Here is an 18,341-nt window from a genome sequence, read left to right on the forward strand (position 1 = left end):
GACCAACTGGGGAGAAGATGGCAGTTAACAGGGTTCCAGAAAGTTATATAGAGGGAATAAGGCCTTAAGGAAGATGCTAACTTGTATGACCCTGTTATTTTTGTGTAACTAATTTTTTCGTTATAACAATATATGTCAAAGTACTATAGGAATAAAGTAATACTTACATCTAGGCCTTGTGTTTACCACTGTTAGTCTTTAGCTTTTTGTTCATAATTTTTCTATGAGTCTAAATCTTTATTTCATGAATTTGTTAGAACATTATGTATCTCCAGGTAGGTAGTTGTAATATGAATTTCAGTTTCCATTCAAATACAATGTGGATTACTTGAAAACATTAAAAGTATCAAGAGGTATTAGTATGGTTTGTTGCAGAGAAATGTGAATTAGTTGTAGGCTTTAGTCCAGTTCTGCCATTGAATTATGTGGGTAACTTGGGTAAGTAACTTTACTCTTTTGGGTCTTGGATTCCTTCCTCATCCTGTCAAAGGAAGGGGTTGTACCATGTGAGCCTAGTGTGGTGTCTGGCATAGAAGAGCTACTCAGTCACTGTTTGAATGAGTGAGCAAGATTTTTGAGTTTTTAATGTTTATTTGTATGAGTAATTTATGATGTTTCCCAATGCCCCTGCCATCTTGCATTAATATTACAGTTATTTCTGACAGTACCCATTAAGGCAGAGATTGTTACTCCCAATAACAAATGGAAATTGAGGTACTTTCCTGGGTATGTCTAAGTAAGTGCCAGCTATTTTTAGGCATCATTTTATTTTATAACATTTGGGAATTTTTTAGTATTTGGTTATGACTTTGTTTCCCATTTGCTTCCTACTGTGTAAAGGGACTGTGCTAGACATTGTGAGAGTTATAAGTTACGGCCTCTGATTATGTAGCTAGACCATAAATTAGTAGCTCTTGAAAGAGAACAAGTTCTTGGCCAGGCACTGGGGGTGCACGCCTGTAATCCCAGCACTTTGGGAGGCTAAGGCGGGTGGATCACCTGAGGTCAGGAATTTGAGACCAGCCTGGCCAACATGGTGAAACCCCCTTCTCTACTAAAAATACAAAAATTAGCCGGGCATGGTGGCATGTGCCTGTAGTCCCAGCTACTCAGGAGGCTGAAGCAGGAGAATCGCTGGAACCTGGGAGGCGGAGGTGGCCGTGAGCCGAGATCACACCAGCTTGCATTCCAGCTTGGGTGACAGAGTGAGACTCCGTGTTAAAAAAAAAAAAAAAAAAAAAAAAAGAGAACAAGTTATTTGTATAATTTTAAGGACCTGTACCTCAGTGGAATAAAGACATGCCATTTGGTAACATAATTTGGCTACCTTTTCTGACCAGCTCTACCTGGATAACTAAAAATGTGTATATGACGTGGGAGTAGTATGAAAGGAATCTGTCAATAAGGGATATCTGTTTTATAGCTAACTTATAATGCCTCTTCCATTTTACCTATCATTTGCAGAATCTCTTGATAAGTAATTAGTATTGGTTTGAGTTGACATCAGATTAATCGATTATTTTGAAACCACAGATAATCAATACTTGTTAAATTATTTATCTGATGAATATGCCTTACCTATTAGGTGCTCAGGGGGAGACAAAAAGCTTTAAGGCACAAGCTTGCTAAGTGTTTTCATTCTTTTTGGAGAGATGAAACTACACAAAGAGCTTTATGCTACTAAACCGTGTAGTTCTCTGACTGAGGTAAGCTGGAGTTGTAGAAAGGAAGGTGTAGAAAGGAAGTTGTAGAAAGGAAGGTGAAATCATCTTGGAAGGCTCTGTGGGGAAAGATAGAAGTGGAGCTGGAATTTGAAGGTTGAATTATTTCCCAATGAAGAAGAGATGGAAAGGCATGGGAGAGTACGAGATAGGGCCGGGGAAGGGTCAGGTGGCCAAAGCCTGGAGTGTACATCAAGGAGGAAGGGGGACAAAAGCCTTCAGAGTTAGGGGAGCACCAGGTTATGGACTAACAGCTATGAGAACTAAGCAGAGAGGTTTTAATCAAAATATGGGGCAGAAGAAAGTCTGTGTACCTTCTTAAGTAGGAGAGTGATCTGGTTGAACAAAGTGATGTTTAACATTAATTCTGCATTTTTATTGTGGTGGGCGGATTAGATAGGTAAGTCATTAGTGCTAGAGAGTTAGGTTGAGAAGCTTTTGAAATGACATCAGGTATGAGGCAGTGGGGTGAACTCTTCTAAAATAAATTAAGGCAGGTGAGATGAAGTAGAAGGGCCAACTTCCCAGAGGTAGTTCAGAGGAAGAAATGATGGCAAAGCGGTAGAGGGAAACTCTGTATGCCAGGAACGAACCTTGGTATTTCAGGATAGGAACATGATTTTTAGTTTGATTTAATCTGTTTTTGAAAAAGCCTTTTTTCTGATTATAAATTTAATATGGGTTCTTTGAAAATGTAGAAAATATTAAAATGGAAAAAAAAGGTTATAATATCACTACCAGAAAAGATCACTATTAATATTGGGGATCTTTATCCATTTACCTATCCATCTATCCATTCGCCTATCCATCTATCCATTTACCTGTTTGTTTATGTAGGATATATTTTAAAAATGGAAAATTAAGTGTGAAAGACTGATTGTAAAAGAATACAGTGCATTCTAATTTTTGTTATGTCACTGTATGAACATATACAAGTACACATATATGAAGTTTCATGTCAAATTTTAATCCTTACCACTTAAAAATTACTAGCTGTTTTTTGTTGTTGTTGTTGTTTGTTTTTTTATTTTTATTTTTGGAGATGGAGTTTCGCTCTTGCTGCCCAGGCTGGAGTGCAATGGCATGATCTCTGCTCACCGCAACCTCCCTCTCCTAGGTTCAAGCAATTCTCTTGCCTCAGCCTCCTGTGTAGCTGGGGTTACAGGCATGCACCACCACACCTGACTAATTTTGTATTTTCAGTAGACACGGGGTTTCTCCATGTTGGTCAGGCTGGTCTTGAACTCCCAACCTCAGGTGATCCGCCCGCCTCGGCCTCCCAAAGTGCTGGGATTACAGGCATGAGCCACCGCGCCCGGCCAAACAGCAGCATAAATTACTAGCTGTTTTTAAAGCAGTATCTGGGCAGGAAAATAAAATTTAAACGCTACAGAAGAGTTTAAAATGAAAAGTCTCTGCTTTTTTCCTCTTTCCTCCACCCCAGCCTTATTCCTCAGAAAACTGGATTTCTTAACACCCTTCTTTTTAATTTTCTGGTTGTTGACCACCCAACTCTGAATATAATGCTTGTATCTCTATACCTATTTTTTTTTTTTTTTGGAGACAGAGTCTTACTCTGTCACCCAGGCTGGAGTGCAGTGATCTTAGCTCACTGCAACCTCTGCCTCCCAAGTAGCTGGGATTACAGGTGCCCAATACCATCCTCAGCTAATTTTTGTATTTTTAGTAGAGACGGGGTTTCGTCATGTTGGCCGGGCTGGTCTTGAACTCCTGACCTTAGGTGATCCACCCTCCTCGGCCTCCCAAAGTGTTGGGATTATAGGCGTGAGCCACCGGGCCCAGCCTATACCTCTTTTTATTTAGTGAGTATAACTTATAAATAAAGGTATCCTTACTTTTCCCTCTCAATTTTTTTATGTTTTATTTTTTAATTTACTTTAATGGTTTTGTTTGTAATTTTAATATACTCACATTTTTTGACCTTTACTTATACATAATGTCTTTTGGATAGTTTAGATAGAATCTCTTAATTGTTCAAAGACACAGTTTTTTCTTTGTACTCTGACTTTGCTGTGACATTCCTTTTATGTAGTCAATTAAAACATTTATATCTTGTTCTATCACTGTTTGTCATGATTTGATCAGTTGATTCCCAGAGTTGAAAAGTTGAAAGTCAGCATTTATGGTATTATGATTATGTAAATAGTACTTACAGTGTTCACACAGTGAGGTTGAAATGGTAAAGAATAATGGAAACCTCTTCTCCAAACCTCTGCACCTTGAAGGGTGATGTTCCTTGTATCAGGGAACAAATGGATAGTTTATTTCAGTTCTCTATTAATTGTTTAGAATTAAGTAACATAGTTTGCTCTATCTTTAAAATAGCTTTTTCTTTTTGGAAATGTATAGTGGTCTTCTTTTGTTGTTTTTGGGTTGTCAGAAGAAATGGTAGTTAATTTCTATATCTCATTATATTATTTTATCCTCACAGTAGATCCCTGTGAGCTGGGACATGTTATTCACAGTTATACAGACAAGGGATTTGAGGAACAGAGGGGTTAAGTAATTTACCCAATGTCCATTTTTAATTACTGGCTAAGCAAGTATTTGAACTCCCATTAGTCTGGCTTCAAAGCCTTTCCATTATACTGCTTGTTAACAGAATAGCTCTAGCTGCTAAAGGGGAGAAAAATCTCAAACATGATGTTTGCCTGTAAGATTGGAAGAATCCTAGTATCATGGAAGGGGAATTATACCTGGAAGGTAAGTTTCTTTTCGGGTTGTTTAAAGTAACAGCAGTCACTTCCAGTTGAAGATTAAGGACTGGCATGTAGGTGTGAGGTGAAGGCTCATTTACATACAGACTTTAGTTGTCTTCATAGAGATTTTTGTTGAAGGTTTGATTTTCATCCTGTAGGAAGTGAAAATAAATAGAATATTTGGTGAAGAGTACAAGCTTGGGAGTGCAATGAAGAACCAGCTAAGGAGAGAGAAGGTAGAAGTGTCATAAATTAAACTCTGCAGTACTAGTGTAGCATTTAGTACACCATTTAGAAGATGAATTTCCACTTCAACATGTGTACTCTTAACATTATAGTCTCCAGAAGATTGTTTACCATCCAACCAGGTTTGTACCTTAGGTTCTTTGGCCTTGAAATCTTAAAAACCATGGTTTTAGAAATGGAGACTTTAGAAAAATTTAATACAATCTATGGTTTTAGATATAGGCATCCATTTCCCTGAAGTTCTGAGTTGTGTAACGAAGCATAGGTCATCTAAACACAAAATAGCCACTGAAAGACCAACAACTTCAAACATTTTTAAATTTTTTGTGTGACTTCCTACACCTGTCCAACCAACTACTACTAATACTAGTTCACACTCAGGTATCTTCCCCACTTATCAGTTGTTTCTTTCTTTGCCCACCTAGATTATTTTGTTTGTGGGGATTACTGTCATTCTTTCTCAGTTTTCAGTATTATAAATTACTAATCATATGATTGAAACCAGAGTCATGCGTCGCTTAATGACGTAAATATATTCGGAGAAATGCATTGTTAGGCAATTTTGTCGTTGTGTGAACATCATAGAGTGTACTTACGTAAACCTAGATGGTATATCCTACTACACACCTAGGTTTTATGGTATAGCCTATTGTTACTAGGGTACAAACCTGTGCACCATGTTACTGTGCTGAGTACTGTAGGCAGTTTGTAACACAATAAGTATTTGTGTATCTAAACATATCTAAACAGAAAAGGTACAGTAACAATAGATATGAAAGATAAAAGCTGGTATACTTGTGTAGGGCATTTACCATGAATGCAGCTTACAGGACTGGAAGTTGCTGTGGGTGATTGAGTGAGTGCATCGTGAGGGCATGTGAAGGCCTAGGATATTACTGTATATGACTGTAGACTTAATCACTGAACACCTACGGTACACTAAATTTATTAAAAATTTTTTTCTTCCATAATAAATTAACCTTAGCTTGCTCTGTTTTACTTTATAAACTTAAATTTTTAAAAGCTTTTTGAGTCTTGTAGTAACACTTAGCTTAAAACAACACATTGTACAGCTATACAAAAATATTTTCTTTATATCCTTATTCTATAAGCTTTTTTCTATTTATAATTTATTTATTTACTTCTTAAACTTTATTGTTAAAAACTGTGACAGACACATACATTAGCTTAGGCCTACACAGGCTCATCATCATCAATATCACTGTCTTCCACCTCCACATTTTGTTCTACTGGAAGGTCTTCAGGAGCAGTAATATGCATGAGCTGTCATCATCTATCACCTTCTATATTTCTATGATAACAATGCATTCTTCAGGAGTATCTCCTGAAGGACCTGCCTGAGGCTGCTTTACAGTTTTCTTTTTTTTTTTTTTTTTTTTTTTTAAGTAGAAGGGACGGGCGAGGTGGCTCATGCCTGTAATCCCAGCAGTTGGTGAGGCCCAGGCTGGTGGATCATTTGAGGTCAGGAGTTCTCAAAAAATGAAGTAGAAGGACTATACTGTAAAATAATGATAAAAAGTATAGTATAGTAAATACTTAAATCAGTAATATAGTTGTTTACTATTATTAAGTGTAATAGGTTTGCTTACCCCAGCATCACTATAAACGTGTTAGTTATGTGTTGTGCTGTGATGTTAACGACAACAAAAGCTGCAACGTCACTGGGCGATAGGAATTTTTCAGCAACATTATAATTTTATGTGACCACCCTTTTATATGTGGTCTGCCATTAACTGAAACATTGTTATGTGGCACATGACTATTTTCCTCTGTCAGAATGTAAGCTCCTTAAAGGCATTCTTGTTTTGTTCACCGCTGATTTCCAAGCACCTTAGAACAGTAACCAGTACATATGTTTAATAAATGTTTGGCAAACGATTTCATCAAGTGACATAATGTTTTTTTAAAAAAACCATTACTTGAATATCAAAGGCAAGAGGGACTCTTCAAATCATTACTGAAGGCTTTATTTTTATGAAGATAATTTATGATTGACCAAAGTTAAATGTCAAGAGAAAGAGGTCTCTGCCAGTAGTTTTGTCTGAAAAATTGTGACCCTCCCCCTCCCCCCACAAACCAATATCCAATTTTTTTTTTTTTTTTTTTTTTTTTTTTTTTTTTTTTTTTGAGACAGGCTCCTACTCTGTCACCCAGGCTGGAGTACAGGGGCATGATCTCAACTCACTGCAACCTCCATCCCCTGGGTTCAAGTGATTCTCGTGCCTCAGCCTTCCAAGTAGCTGGGATTACAGATGGCAATCACCATGCCTGGCTAAATTTTGTATTTTTAGTAGAGACGAGGTTTCACCATGTTGGCCAGGCTGGTTTCAAACTCCTGATCTCAGGTGATCTACCTGCCTTGGCCTCCCAAAGTGCTGAGATTACAGGAATGAGCCAGCACGTGCTGCCCAACATTCTTTTTATTTTTGGAGACAGCATCTCGCTCTGTCGCCAAGACTGGAGTGCAGTGGAATGATCGTGGATCACTACAGCCTTGACCTGGGTTTAAGTGATCCTCCCACCTTAGCCACCCAAATAGCTGGGACTACTGGCACGTGTCACCATGCCCATTCAATTAAATTTTTTTTTTTTTTTGTAAAGACAAAGTCTCACTATGTTGCTCAGGCTGGTCTCAAAGTCCTAAGCTCAAGCAATCCTCCTGCCTCGGCCTTCCAAAGTGCTGGAATTCCAGGTGTGAGCCACCATGCCTGGCCTTTTTTTCCAAAAAAGAATTAGCATATAGTTGTAATGTTCAAATTTTGTTAAATATGAGATAAACTGGCCAGGTGCAGTGGCTTATGCCTGTAATCCCAGCACTTTGGGAGGCCGAGGCAGGTGGATCACAAGGTCAGGAGTTCAAGGCCAGCCTGGCCAAGATGGTGAAACTAAAAATATAAAAATGAGCCAGGTGTGGTGGTGGGCGCCTGTAATCCCAGCTACTCAGGAGGCTGAGGCAGATAATTGCTTGAACTCGGGAGGCAGAGGTTGTAGTGAGCTGAGATCGCACCACTGCATTCCAGCCTGGGTGACAGAGTGAAACTCCATCTAAAAAAAAAGATAAACTTATTTTTATCATTTTTCTGCATTTAGAGTTAATCAAGCTTTTCTTTTTTTGCCCTTTACTATTAAATTTTAGTCCTTGTTTTAAGTGCTTGCATTGCAAATGACCTTTTTCAGCTATCACTTATAATGGAAGACCTCCTCAATATCCTTGTAAAAAAACGAAAGGGCATGAATGGCCAGAAGTTTTGCTTCCTTATAGAAGTTAGAAATCTTTTTCTTGTTAATTACAACCTCCCATGTGGGGGACCATTGAATATTTTTGTATACTCCTGCCTCCTGTTGTAAAGGGAAAAAAATACTCTTGCTGATGAAAACATCTATGGGTGATCTACATAGGTTTGCCTAATTTTAAGATACTTTATTGCAGGCTTATGCCAAATGACTGGTTTATTAACATATTGTATGACAAATTTAATAAACACAATATGCTAAATGAAAGTGAATGTACGGTTACATAGCAATAAAGTTGCATAGTGTATTAGTTACCTATTACTGCATAACAAATTGTCCCAAAATTCAGGGGCTTACAAATGCAAACATTTATTTAATCTCACAGTTTTTGAGGGTTAAGATATGATATGAGAGATAGGATATGATATGTGCCTCTGACTCAGGGTTTCTTAGGAGGTTATAGTTAAGCTGTGGACAGGGCTGTGGTCTCATATGAAGGCTTGAGTAGGGAAGGATCTGCTTTCAGTTATATGTAGTTATAGGCAAGATTCAGTTCCTTGCAAGCTGTTGGACTGAGCACCTCAGTTGCTTGCTGACTGTTGGCTAGAGCCCACTCTTAGTTCCTTGCCATGTGGGCCTCTCCACAGCATGGCAGCAGCTTTTCTCAGAGTAAGTGAGCAAGAGCGTACCTAAGATGGAGGCCACAGTTTCTTGTAAGCTAATCTCAGAACGGACATCCTATCAATTCTGCCATATTTTTTTTCATTAGAAGTTAGTAAGTCTAGGTCCACTTAGTAGGAGGAGATTGCGCAAGGGTGCAAATACCAGGATGAAGGGATCATTGGAGGCCATTTTAGGGGCTGCCTACCACACATGGTGACATACAAATGGGAGTGTATTCCATATGTATTGAAAATATGTTTATATACTACATTATCTTATTTTGCTAATTAGAAGCAGTTGAAATCAGATGACATCTAATTGTAAAAAGTCAGAACCTCTATGTTCTTGTGAATAAAAATTCTTAACAGTAGAGAATTTTGATTTATCAAATGTTTTATGTGATATATATGCTTTATAATATAGTAACTAGCTAACGATTTGTTACTGAGATTTTGAGAAATTTGTCAACTTTTGCCTTTATTCAGATGTATAAAACCTTGCTTTCTATTCATTAGTGACACTGATAAGAATTTTATTTATATTTAATGTTAATAATTTATCCTGTTTTTCATATTTCCCTATTCCTGATCTCTCTTAGATCGATCTGGAATAGAAAACGTCAACTCTGTGGAGGCTTTGCAGGAAACTCTCATTCGTGCACTAAGGACCTTAATAATGAAAAACCATCCAAATGAGGCCTCTATTTTTACAAAACTGCTTCTAAAGTTGCCAGATCTTCGATCTTTAAACAACATGCACTCTGAGGAGCTCTTGGCCTTTAAAGTTCACCCTTAAGGCCTTTGTTTATTTAAACATGAACTGATGGTAACTGTACATTTTGTGCTAAAATGCATATTTATATGTGTATACCATATGTGGAGATAGAAAAGACCTTTAAGACAATAGAAGATTGTAGGCTATCTCTGTAGTCATGCAATAGCTGTTCGGATTGAGAACTCTTCAGCCATGATTAGACGTTGACCGCATCTCCCTGATAGACCAATCGGCTGTGTCGCACTTAAACTGGAGAAGTTACACTGAAGTATAATCACACTGAATGTTAGACTTTTTCATCTGCCAAAACCAAAAACCATTTTGATCTCCCTGTGGTATCAATATAACGCACAATCACAAGTGTATGAGGACTTAGAAATTAATCCTTTGTGGTAGGAGTTCTGTTGAATGATGGAAATCTTATTACTACCACAAGACTATTTGATCTGGTAATTGGAGACTTCGGGATTTAGGAGATCTCCATGTCTGTATTTACTCTACCACTGCTAAAGTGTGTGGTCCTGGGTAGTTTACTTGCTTGTGGAAAATGAGAATTGATAGCGTCCCCAATGCCCCACCTCACAGAGTTACTAAAAAATGTCTGTAAAGCATATTTACCTCTTGGGAGATAGGCACTATGTAAATAAGGTAAAATTTTTGTTATTATAATTATTCATAATAATATTCTTTTCTTATTTCTAAGCCTTTCTGGGAAATCATTTCAGTCCACACCAACCATATTATTCAGGGTTCCTGCCATATGTGTGGGGTATCCTACTGATACACACGTATTCAAAGTTTATGGGTACAACAAAGACATAGTACATGTACATAATATGTATGTGAATATAGTTAAACATAAATATATTTCTTCACAATATTTTAAACTGTGAAGAACTTTATCTTACAGGAAACTTAAAACAAGAGGTGTCAAAAGACCCAAATTAGGTGCATTTTACTTGTTTATGATGGCATAACCATTGCTTTAAAATGTTTAGACAGTAGAATATTGAATTTATGCTCTATTTTTGTTTATTTAAGCAACACTTAATGTAAAAGTGCAACAGGCAATTGAATCCAAATTTCAACGACAAAAAAAAAACATGTATTTTAGAGTTCATCTTTGGCAAAATCTTTGGTTCAGGGTACTAGTTGTTTAAAAGTTGATTCATATTCTTACCTTGTGCTGAAAAAGGTTGCATTGCTGCCCCTTATACACATGCTGCAGCTTGATGTTAAAGAATTTTTATTCTTTCTGAAGAACTAATTAATGTTTAAAGCAACTGTTTAATATGATGGCATGTGTGTGTGTGCGTGCGTGTGTGTATGTTCTGAGTCCACTTCTTTTTTCCTAAATAACACTACAGGGATTTTGTCATATTAGATTTAATTTATAATTTGAAAAATCATCTAGTGTGTGACCTACAGGCTTAGAAATGGTATAGTCAAAGACATTTTATCCACATTTCTAATAGTGGACTTGATTAAATAGATAAGATCAGCATATGTTTATGGTAGTAGGAGAAATAGCCAAAGCTGAGGATTTTATGTATGTTTTCCTGTTTCCCTGGAAAATAGCAATTAATTGGATTTTTTGGTAAAGATTGCCTTCTGTATAATGTTTGGATTATATAAAATTGCAAAAATGATAAGAGCCCGCTTTATTGTACTAAGCCTGTTACTTTCATGACGTGTGAGCAGAATGCCTTATTTTGTAATCTTGTTTAACTTGTTGCTACTGGGACTTGATTTACTGTGGCACTAGTTAAGTAAGTTAAAAAAAGTTAAACCCTCTCATTATTAAAGAGGAAAGGCGATGGTGATGTCTGTAATACAATATAAACCATAATTGTGATTTACCTTAAGTAGGTATAACTCTTATGGGATATACAGTATAGTTTTTGTGAATCTTTACATGATAGCATTATCTTTTTATAATTTTTTTTCCTAAGATAAAGAAATGCATAGTTTTCTTCTATGGGTGATAGAAACAGCTTTTTGAAGTAATGAACACCTCAAAAGATCATGTTGATTCTTAATTTTTGCCTTTTGCATCAGCCTCTTTATAACATGTATCTTTAAAACAATTAAGTCTTTAGGAATGTGTAACCAGAACTATGTTAGGATTGCTTATAAAACTTTAGTTAGGTTCAATATATACATATATACATCTCTATATAGGTATATAGATTTGCATTTTGTCTTGTAAAATTTTATTTGAATAAATTCTTCCTGTAGGTAGTGGGAAACAAAATTAATAGTTCATATGTCACTCATAGCATTTCTATATTTGAAAGTAGCCCAATATAAAACTTTTGATTCTAAAATTAAACCAGCAGCCTATTACAAGCACATTCTTTGATTGAGTCATTGGTTATAAACTTACTAAATGCAGAGAAAGCAGCCAATTTAGGAAACTTCTGAGTTGGTGGGACACTGTTGATTAATAATGTACTGTATGAATTAAGTGATGCTTTAACTTTGATTTTACATTTTAAAGTTAAAATGTGGGCATTATGTCAGCAAACTTAAGGGCATTATGTCAGCAAGCTAAAACATTTTTTTTTCTGTGCTTTTAATGTATCTCTTTACATGATCTGAGAGAGGATTCAAGTTGATAGAAATAGCTGAGGGGAAAAGGGGGAACATCTTGGGATGAAGCTTGTCCTTATGGTGATGGTTTAATTACAGATTAAAAAATTAGAAGGAAATTTCAGTGGATTAAGTGTATAGCTTTCATATCTACATTTCAAGAAATTACCACTGTAACTTGATAAGAGATGATTTATTTTATGTAAACATCTTTGCAAAGCAAGGTGTAGCAGCTCAGCTAGATTTATTACTGTGCACGAAAGTAAGTACCTATCTCAATTATTCTTTTTCTTTTCCAATATAAAGTTTGCTGAATGTACAAGAAGAGTTTATCACTTAGGATATAGAATTTTTTTAGGGGTTGGGGGGAGGGGATCTGTTAGGAAACTGTTACCTATAAACAAAGATTGACTGGATTCGATCCAAAAGATAAAACTTGAAGCTATTCTGGAACTAACATGGAAAAATGAAATGGCTATTGTTTAAAAAAAGGATAGAAATACATTGTTGATGGGATATGAGTTAAGTTTATTTTCTACAAACTGTAATTGATGAGGACATGGATAATATCTTCATGTTTCTGAGAAGTAATCTGTATGTGGGGGGAGGGGATAATAAATATTTCTAACCAACTGTGGTGTTTGGTGTCTAATCTACCTTGCCTTTTTTGTAAAACTACTTATAATTTAACTCACTACAAGTATCTTTCCCCTGAGCATAGCAGGATCTTTTATGTAAATCTCTGATTCAGCATGGGGAAATGTGTGTATATGTATATATGTGTGTGTGTATATACACATATATATGTATATGTATATATATGTATGTGTGTATATATATATATATACACACACACAGGGCTTAAAAAAAGATTTTAGAGTTTAGAGATTCTGGCAAGGACTGTTGCTATTTTCTATAATGCCAACTGAGTAATGGTTCGTTGTGTCTAATAAGGTAGTCTTTCTAGGAAGGAAATGTGAGACAGGAATGGGGTACTTGATATAACCAGAAATCACCCTTGGCCATGAATGGAGTGCACCTCAGCAAGACTACTAGCCTCTTTTTCTTTTCCTATCAGTTGTTCCCATGTTGGCAAAATTAAGATAGCTACTTAAATCTGCATTGTCTGCAGTAATATTGTTAGGCAATCTTGGGGGTGTTGCTTTTCTAGCTGGAAACCTGTGACTGGTGGCACCTTTGCCTGAGATTTGCTCGGGCCCACTGGGCTTGTTCCACCCACTTGGCCTGGCAGGCTGTACTCAGCTCACGCTCCTGGCCTGGATCCCACGCCTCCAAAGGAGACTGTGAGTCAGGCATGGAGCAGCAAGGGGTGTGTGAGCGAGCGTGGGGTCCAGCTACTGCGCAGACACGTCAGCTGCTGCCACGGGATGGACATCTCCAGGTGCAGGCTCTCTGCGAGGCTGCAGCTGGACCAGGCGCACCATGAGCAGCTTTCCCAGCTGGCACCTGGGAATGCAGTGGTGGCTGGAAGGCTGAAGATGCCAGGAACCACAGGGCCCCAAAGAGGGAATCACAGCCTTGGCTTGGGGCGTTCCCAGGTGTGACGTCCCTGAAGGGCTGGCTGCAGCTTTTCTCTCCTTCACCCACAGCGTGGTGAGCAAGGGGCATGTTTCAATCCTATTTGTGTTACAACTTTTAGCTTTGCCATTCAGTGGGTCCCAAGTTCTTGTCCTGCAACCAGGAAGAATGAGGTACACAGACGAGTGGAGGGTAAGATGAAGAGGAGCTTTGTTGAGCGATAGAATAGCTCAGAGGGGACCTGCAGTGGGCAGCTCCTTTCTGCAGCCAGGGGTATCCCAATGAGTGTTTAGGCCTAGCAGAGAGGAGACCCTGGAGTGGGAAGCACCTTGCTGTGGGCAGGTTGTCATCCCACTCTCTGGAGCTCTCAACAGAGGGGAGACCCTAGAGTGGGTGGCTGCTCTCTGCAGGCAGGTCATCTTGTCATCTCTGCAGCTCTCAGCAGAGAAGGTAGTTCCTCTCTACAGCTGGCCATCCCTTGGTCTCCCCATCCTCTCAGCAGAGAGGAGGCCCTGGAGTGGGTAGATCCTCTGCAGCTGGTCATCCCTACCTCTTCCCCAGCTCTGACTCAGCCTAGGGATTTTATGGGCCTCGGAGAGGAGGAAGTGCATGCTGATTGGTCCACGGGCAGCCATGGGTGGGCCTGGAAAAGGCACCACAAGTTTCCACTCTGGTCTGCAGGGCTGGCGGCTCAGTTGCCAGCATTCAGGCCCTCCGTAGCCTGAAGGTGGGGCCTCACTGGGGACCCGCCTCCTTCTGCCCAGGAACCCGTCTGTCTCTTGCTGCTGTTCATGACCCCAGGACTTGGCCCCAACTTTGCTCCAAGGTCGGAGTGAGTGCCAATAGCAGGGGGAAGCCAGGCAGTGGGAACAGGCACTTCTGAGCCTGTGAGGGCAGGGGCAGTGAGGGGGCCTTCCTCGTGCCCCCAAGAGTGCAGGGTGCTTGAACCCCGGTGGAGGAGGCTTCAGTGAGCCGAGATTGCACCACCACACTCTGGCCTGGGCAACAGAGGGAGACTCCGTCTCAAAAAACATCAACAACAAAAACAGTGCAGGGATGTTTGGGCAGCTGCAACTGCACCCAGATGGGTGGGCCTCCCACCGGCTTTATGGAGCATGCAGCCCTGGAGGCACCTCCTTGCTGCAGCTGGTGTGATGCAGCCATGGGCCGTCTGGAGCAGCTTCTGCCATAAATATCCACTGTTTCTGTGGATATTAATTGATGTTGGGTGGGAAAAATGGGCTCCTTGATCAAGTAGGTTTGGAAATGCTGGGTTAAACAAGGTTACTGAGATGTCTCCATGTCAGTCCTGTTCTGCAGTGAGGCAGTGTGCATTGTGAATCCTTTAAGGAAGGGTTTAATGGGATGCCATTTTCATCAAACTGTCTTCCCTAAATAACCCCTTTGCCTTTTTTTTTTTTTTTTTTTTTTTTTTTTTTCCTGTGCTGAGCACTTGTTGGGACTCTTAAGAAAGACAGCTTTTAGGAGAAAAAGGCTTGTTAACCTTATACCCATTTTGGGTGTTGATCAGGATGTTGATCGAATTCAGTGCATTACTGCACAAATTTAATTTTATTTTGTCCCCTTCTTTGCACAGTTTAATAAGCAAGCTCCAGGTAAATGTGTGGTTGATGGAAAACAAAATGGATTAAATTCCTTCTGAGATTGAGGAATGCTGTCTGTGAATACAGGAATAAAGATAATCACTTCACAGATCTGGTTTTAGTTTTTACTCTAGATTGGGCCTGTGTTAAAATTTGTTATGTTTGATTTTTTTTTATTCTCTGTCTATGTAAAAGCTTAGAAACAGCTGTGGCATGTGTGTTAGTAGCCACATCAGTGTTGCTCTTCGCTGTGTAAGAGTTGGTTGCTGTGGGGTAATTTTTGACACCAGAGTACAAAATCCACTTAGAACAACACTGAATGCAGTGAGTATAGGAGCCCTAAGGGGAAGTCTTGGAGGAAGCTCAGAATCTCTCCAGTTGCTTTAATATGGGGCACATTCCCCAGAATGTAAACATGCTCTCAAAGTTAGCATTTCCCATACTTTTTAATGCAAGTTAATGACGGGTGGGATCAGTGTTTTTAAAATGACTCAAAAACAAAATCCGCAGGTGAATATGGTGTTCTAAAATTTTTCCCCCTATTTTTTCTACTGGAGTCTGCAGAGTCAAATATGATCTTCTTAAAGTCTCTGAAGTCAGTTCTGTATTTTTTTTTCTTTTCTATTATCTCATATAGCTCTGAACACCTTAACTCCAGCAGTTTTCCCCTTATTATTTTATTGCTTTGCTTATAAATGCTCATCTGTTTTCTCCCCCTGCAGTAGCTGTTTAATTTCCTGTCTCAATTCTGCAGTTAAATGCAGTTAGGGTCGTTTCCAAAGTGGAAAGTACCTACTTTCATTCTCTTGATCAACTTTTTATTCTCTACTATGGCTGCTGTTTTCCTAGGCTGTTTTATCTGATCAGATTTTCAATGAATGGACTAATGGTTTAGTCACTTATTATTATTGTTATTTTTTGAGATGGAGTCTCGCTCTGTTGCTTAGGCTGGAGTGCAGTGGCTCAATCTCGGCTCACTGAAACCTCCGCCTCCCAAGTTCAAGCAATCCTCCTGCCTCAGCCTCCTGAGTAGCTGGGATTACAGGCGCACGCCACTGCGCCCTGAATTCCTGGAAACAAGAATCAGACCTCAGGATTCTTGGTCTGAGCCAAGAATACAAGCCAGCTCCAGCATACAAGGTCTACAACAGCAGTGCCTGGCAATTATCCTTCAAAATGCTAGGATTGGTAGCCATTGTGCTCCACGTGCATACAATTCCCCTAACACTGTCTGTATTAGTTGCCCAGCCCTTCATGGAACCTCATTTTGCATTGGATTTTTTTTTAATCCTGACACATAGATATTCAATAACTGTGTGCAATTAATAAGTGACTAGGCCAGGCGCGATGGCTCACACCTGTAATGCCAGCACTTTGGGAGGCTGAGGCAGGCAGATCACCTGACGTCAGGAGTTTGAGACCACCCTGGCCAACATAGTGAAACACTGTCTCTACTAAAAATACAAAAATTAGTGAGGCGTGGTGGTGGGCGCCTGTAATCCCAGCTACTGGGGAGGCTGAGGCAGGAGAATCACTTGAACTCGGGAAGCAGATGTTGCGGTGAACCGAGATTGCGCCACTGCACTCCAGCCTGGGTGACAGAACGAGACTCCATCTAAAAAAAATAAAAATAAATAAAATAAAAAAATAGGTGATTAGGCCATGAAGGCTCTGCCTCTTTGAATGGATTATAGCGGGATTGGGTTCCTATAAAGGGTGAGTTTGGCCTGACTTCCTCTCTGTTTTATGTGCTTGCTCACCCTTCTGTTATGATGCAGCAAGAAGGCCCTCACCAGATATGGCCCCTCAGTCTTGGACTTTGTAGCCTCCAGAACATAAGCTCAATAAACCTCTTTTTTTTAATAAATTACCCAGTTTACGCTATTTTGTTATAGCAGCAGGAGTTGGACTAACAGTTCTCTTCTGTGTCAGGCTTCTTCACCCAGCATAATGTTTTTGAGGTTCGTTCATGTCATTTGTGTATTGGCAGTTTGTTCCTTTTTATTGCAAGTCATGTTCCATTGTATAGATGTATCATGGTTTATCCATACGCCTATTGAGTGGACATCTGGATTGTTTCCAGTTTGGTTATTATGTATAAAGCTGTTAGGAACACTCCTTTGTATTTGCATTTGCACTGTTTTGTGACTTAACCCTGGTATATAATCTGTGCTAAGTTCTAAGAGTTCAAGAAGCAGTATATAATGGAAAGCATGATAAACGAAAGTAAATCATGAAAAGAATTAATACTTTCTGTATTACTGAAGGAGCAGTGCATCAATTAGAAGGTGCTTAAGCTCTGTCTAAAAGGGAGTTCAGGCAGAGCATAGTGTCTCATCCCTGTAATCCCAGCTCTTTGGGAGGCTAAGGTGGGAGGATTGCTTGAGGCCAGGAGTTCAAGACCAGCCTGTGCAACATAGTGAGCCCTCATCTCTATTAAAATATTTCAGAATTAGCTGGGTTTGGTGGTTTGAGGCTGTACAATGAGCTGTGCACTCACTGTAACCACTGCACTCCGGCCTGGGCAACAGAGCAAGACCCTATCTTTAAAAAAAAAAATTAAAAAACATGGAGTTCTGTAATAAGGATGCTTATTAATTTTTTTTCCTACACAAGACTTCTAGAGGCAGGACAATTTCAGGCTGGTTCAGTGGCTTCACAAATGCCATAAAAAACACAGGCACCTACCTTACACCCATTAGGATGGCAACTATCAGGAAGAAAAAAAAAAAAACACCAGAAAATAAGTGCTGGTGAGGATGTGGAGAAGTTGGAACCACTGTGCACTGTTGGGGATGTAAGTCAGTGCAGCCGCTATGGAGGACAGTATGGCAGTTCCTCAAAAAATTAAAAATAGAACTACCATATGATCCAGCAATTCCACTTCTGGGTATATACCCCAAAGAATTGACAGCAGGGTCTCGAAGAGATATTTGTACTCACATTTATAGCAGCATTATTCATAATAGCCAAAATGTGGGAAAACCCCAGATTTCCATAGAAGGATGAATGAATAAACAAAATGTGCTATTATTGAGCCTCAAAAAGGAAGGATATTCTGACACATACTACAACATGGATGCACCTTGAAGACATTGTGCTAAATGAAATAAGCCAGTCACAAATACTGTAAGATTCTACTTATGTGAAGTACTTTGAGTAGTCAAATTCATAGAAACAGAAAGTAGAAAAATAGTTACCAGGGTTTGGGGGGAGGGGAAAAGGGG

At 39.1% G+C, this 18,341-nt stretch overlaps 1 protein-coding gene across 1 annotated transcript in view; it reads left to right on the top strand.

Annotated features, from left to right (window-relative positions):
• Window positions 1-12,603, top strand: part of NR1D2 (nuclear receptor subfamily 1 group D member 2) — a 35,368-nt gene extending 22,765 nt beyond the window's left edge. The window contains exon 8 of the mRNA XM_004033727.5: window positions 9,204-12,603. Coding sequence (XP_004033775.1) covers window positions 9,204-9,400 — 197 coding nt within the window. The 3' untranslated portion in view covers window positions 9,401-12,603. The remainder of the gene's footprint in view (window positions 1-9,203) is intronic.
• The last annotated feature ends 5,738 nt before the right edge of the window (window positions 12,604-18,341 follow it).

This window comes from Gorilla gorilla, chromosome 2 (genome assembly GCF_029281585.2).
Source record: "Gorilla gorilla gorilla isolate KB3781 chromosome 2, NHGRI_mGorGor1-v2.1_pri, whole genome shotgun sequence".
Classification (NCBI taxonomy): Eukaryota; Metazoa; Chordata; class Mammalia; order Primates; family Hominidae; genus Gorilla; species Gorilla gorilla.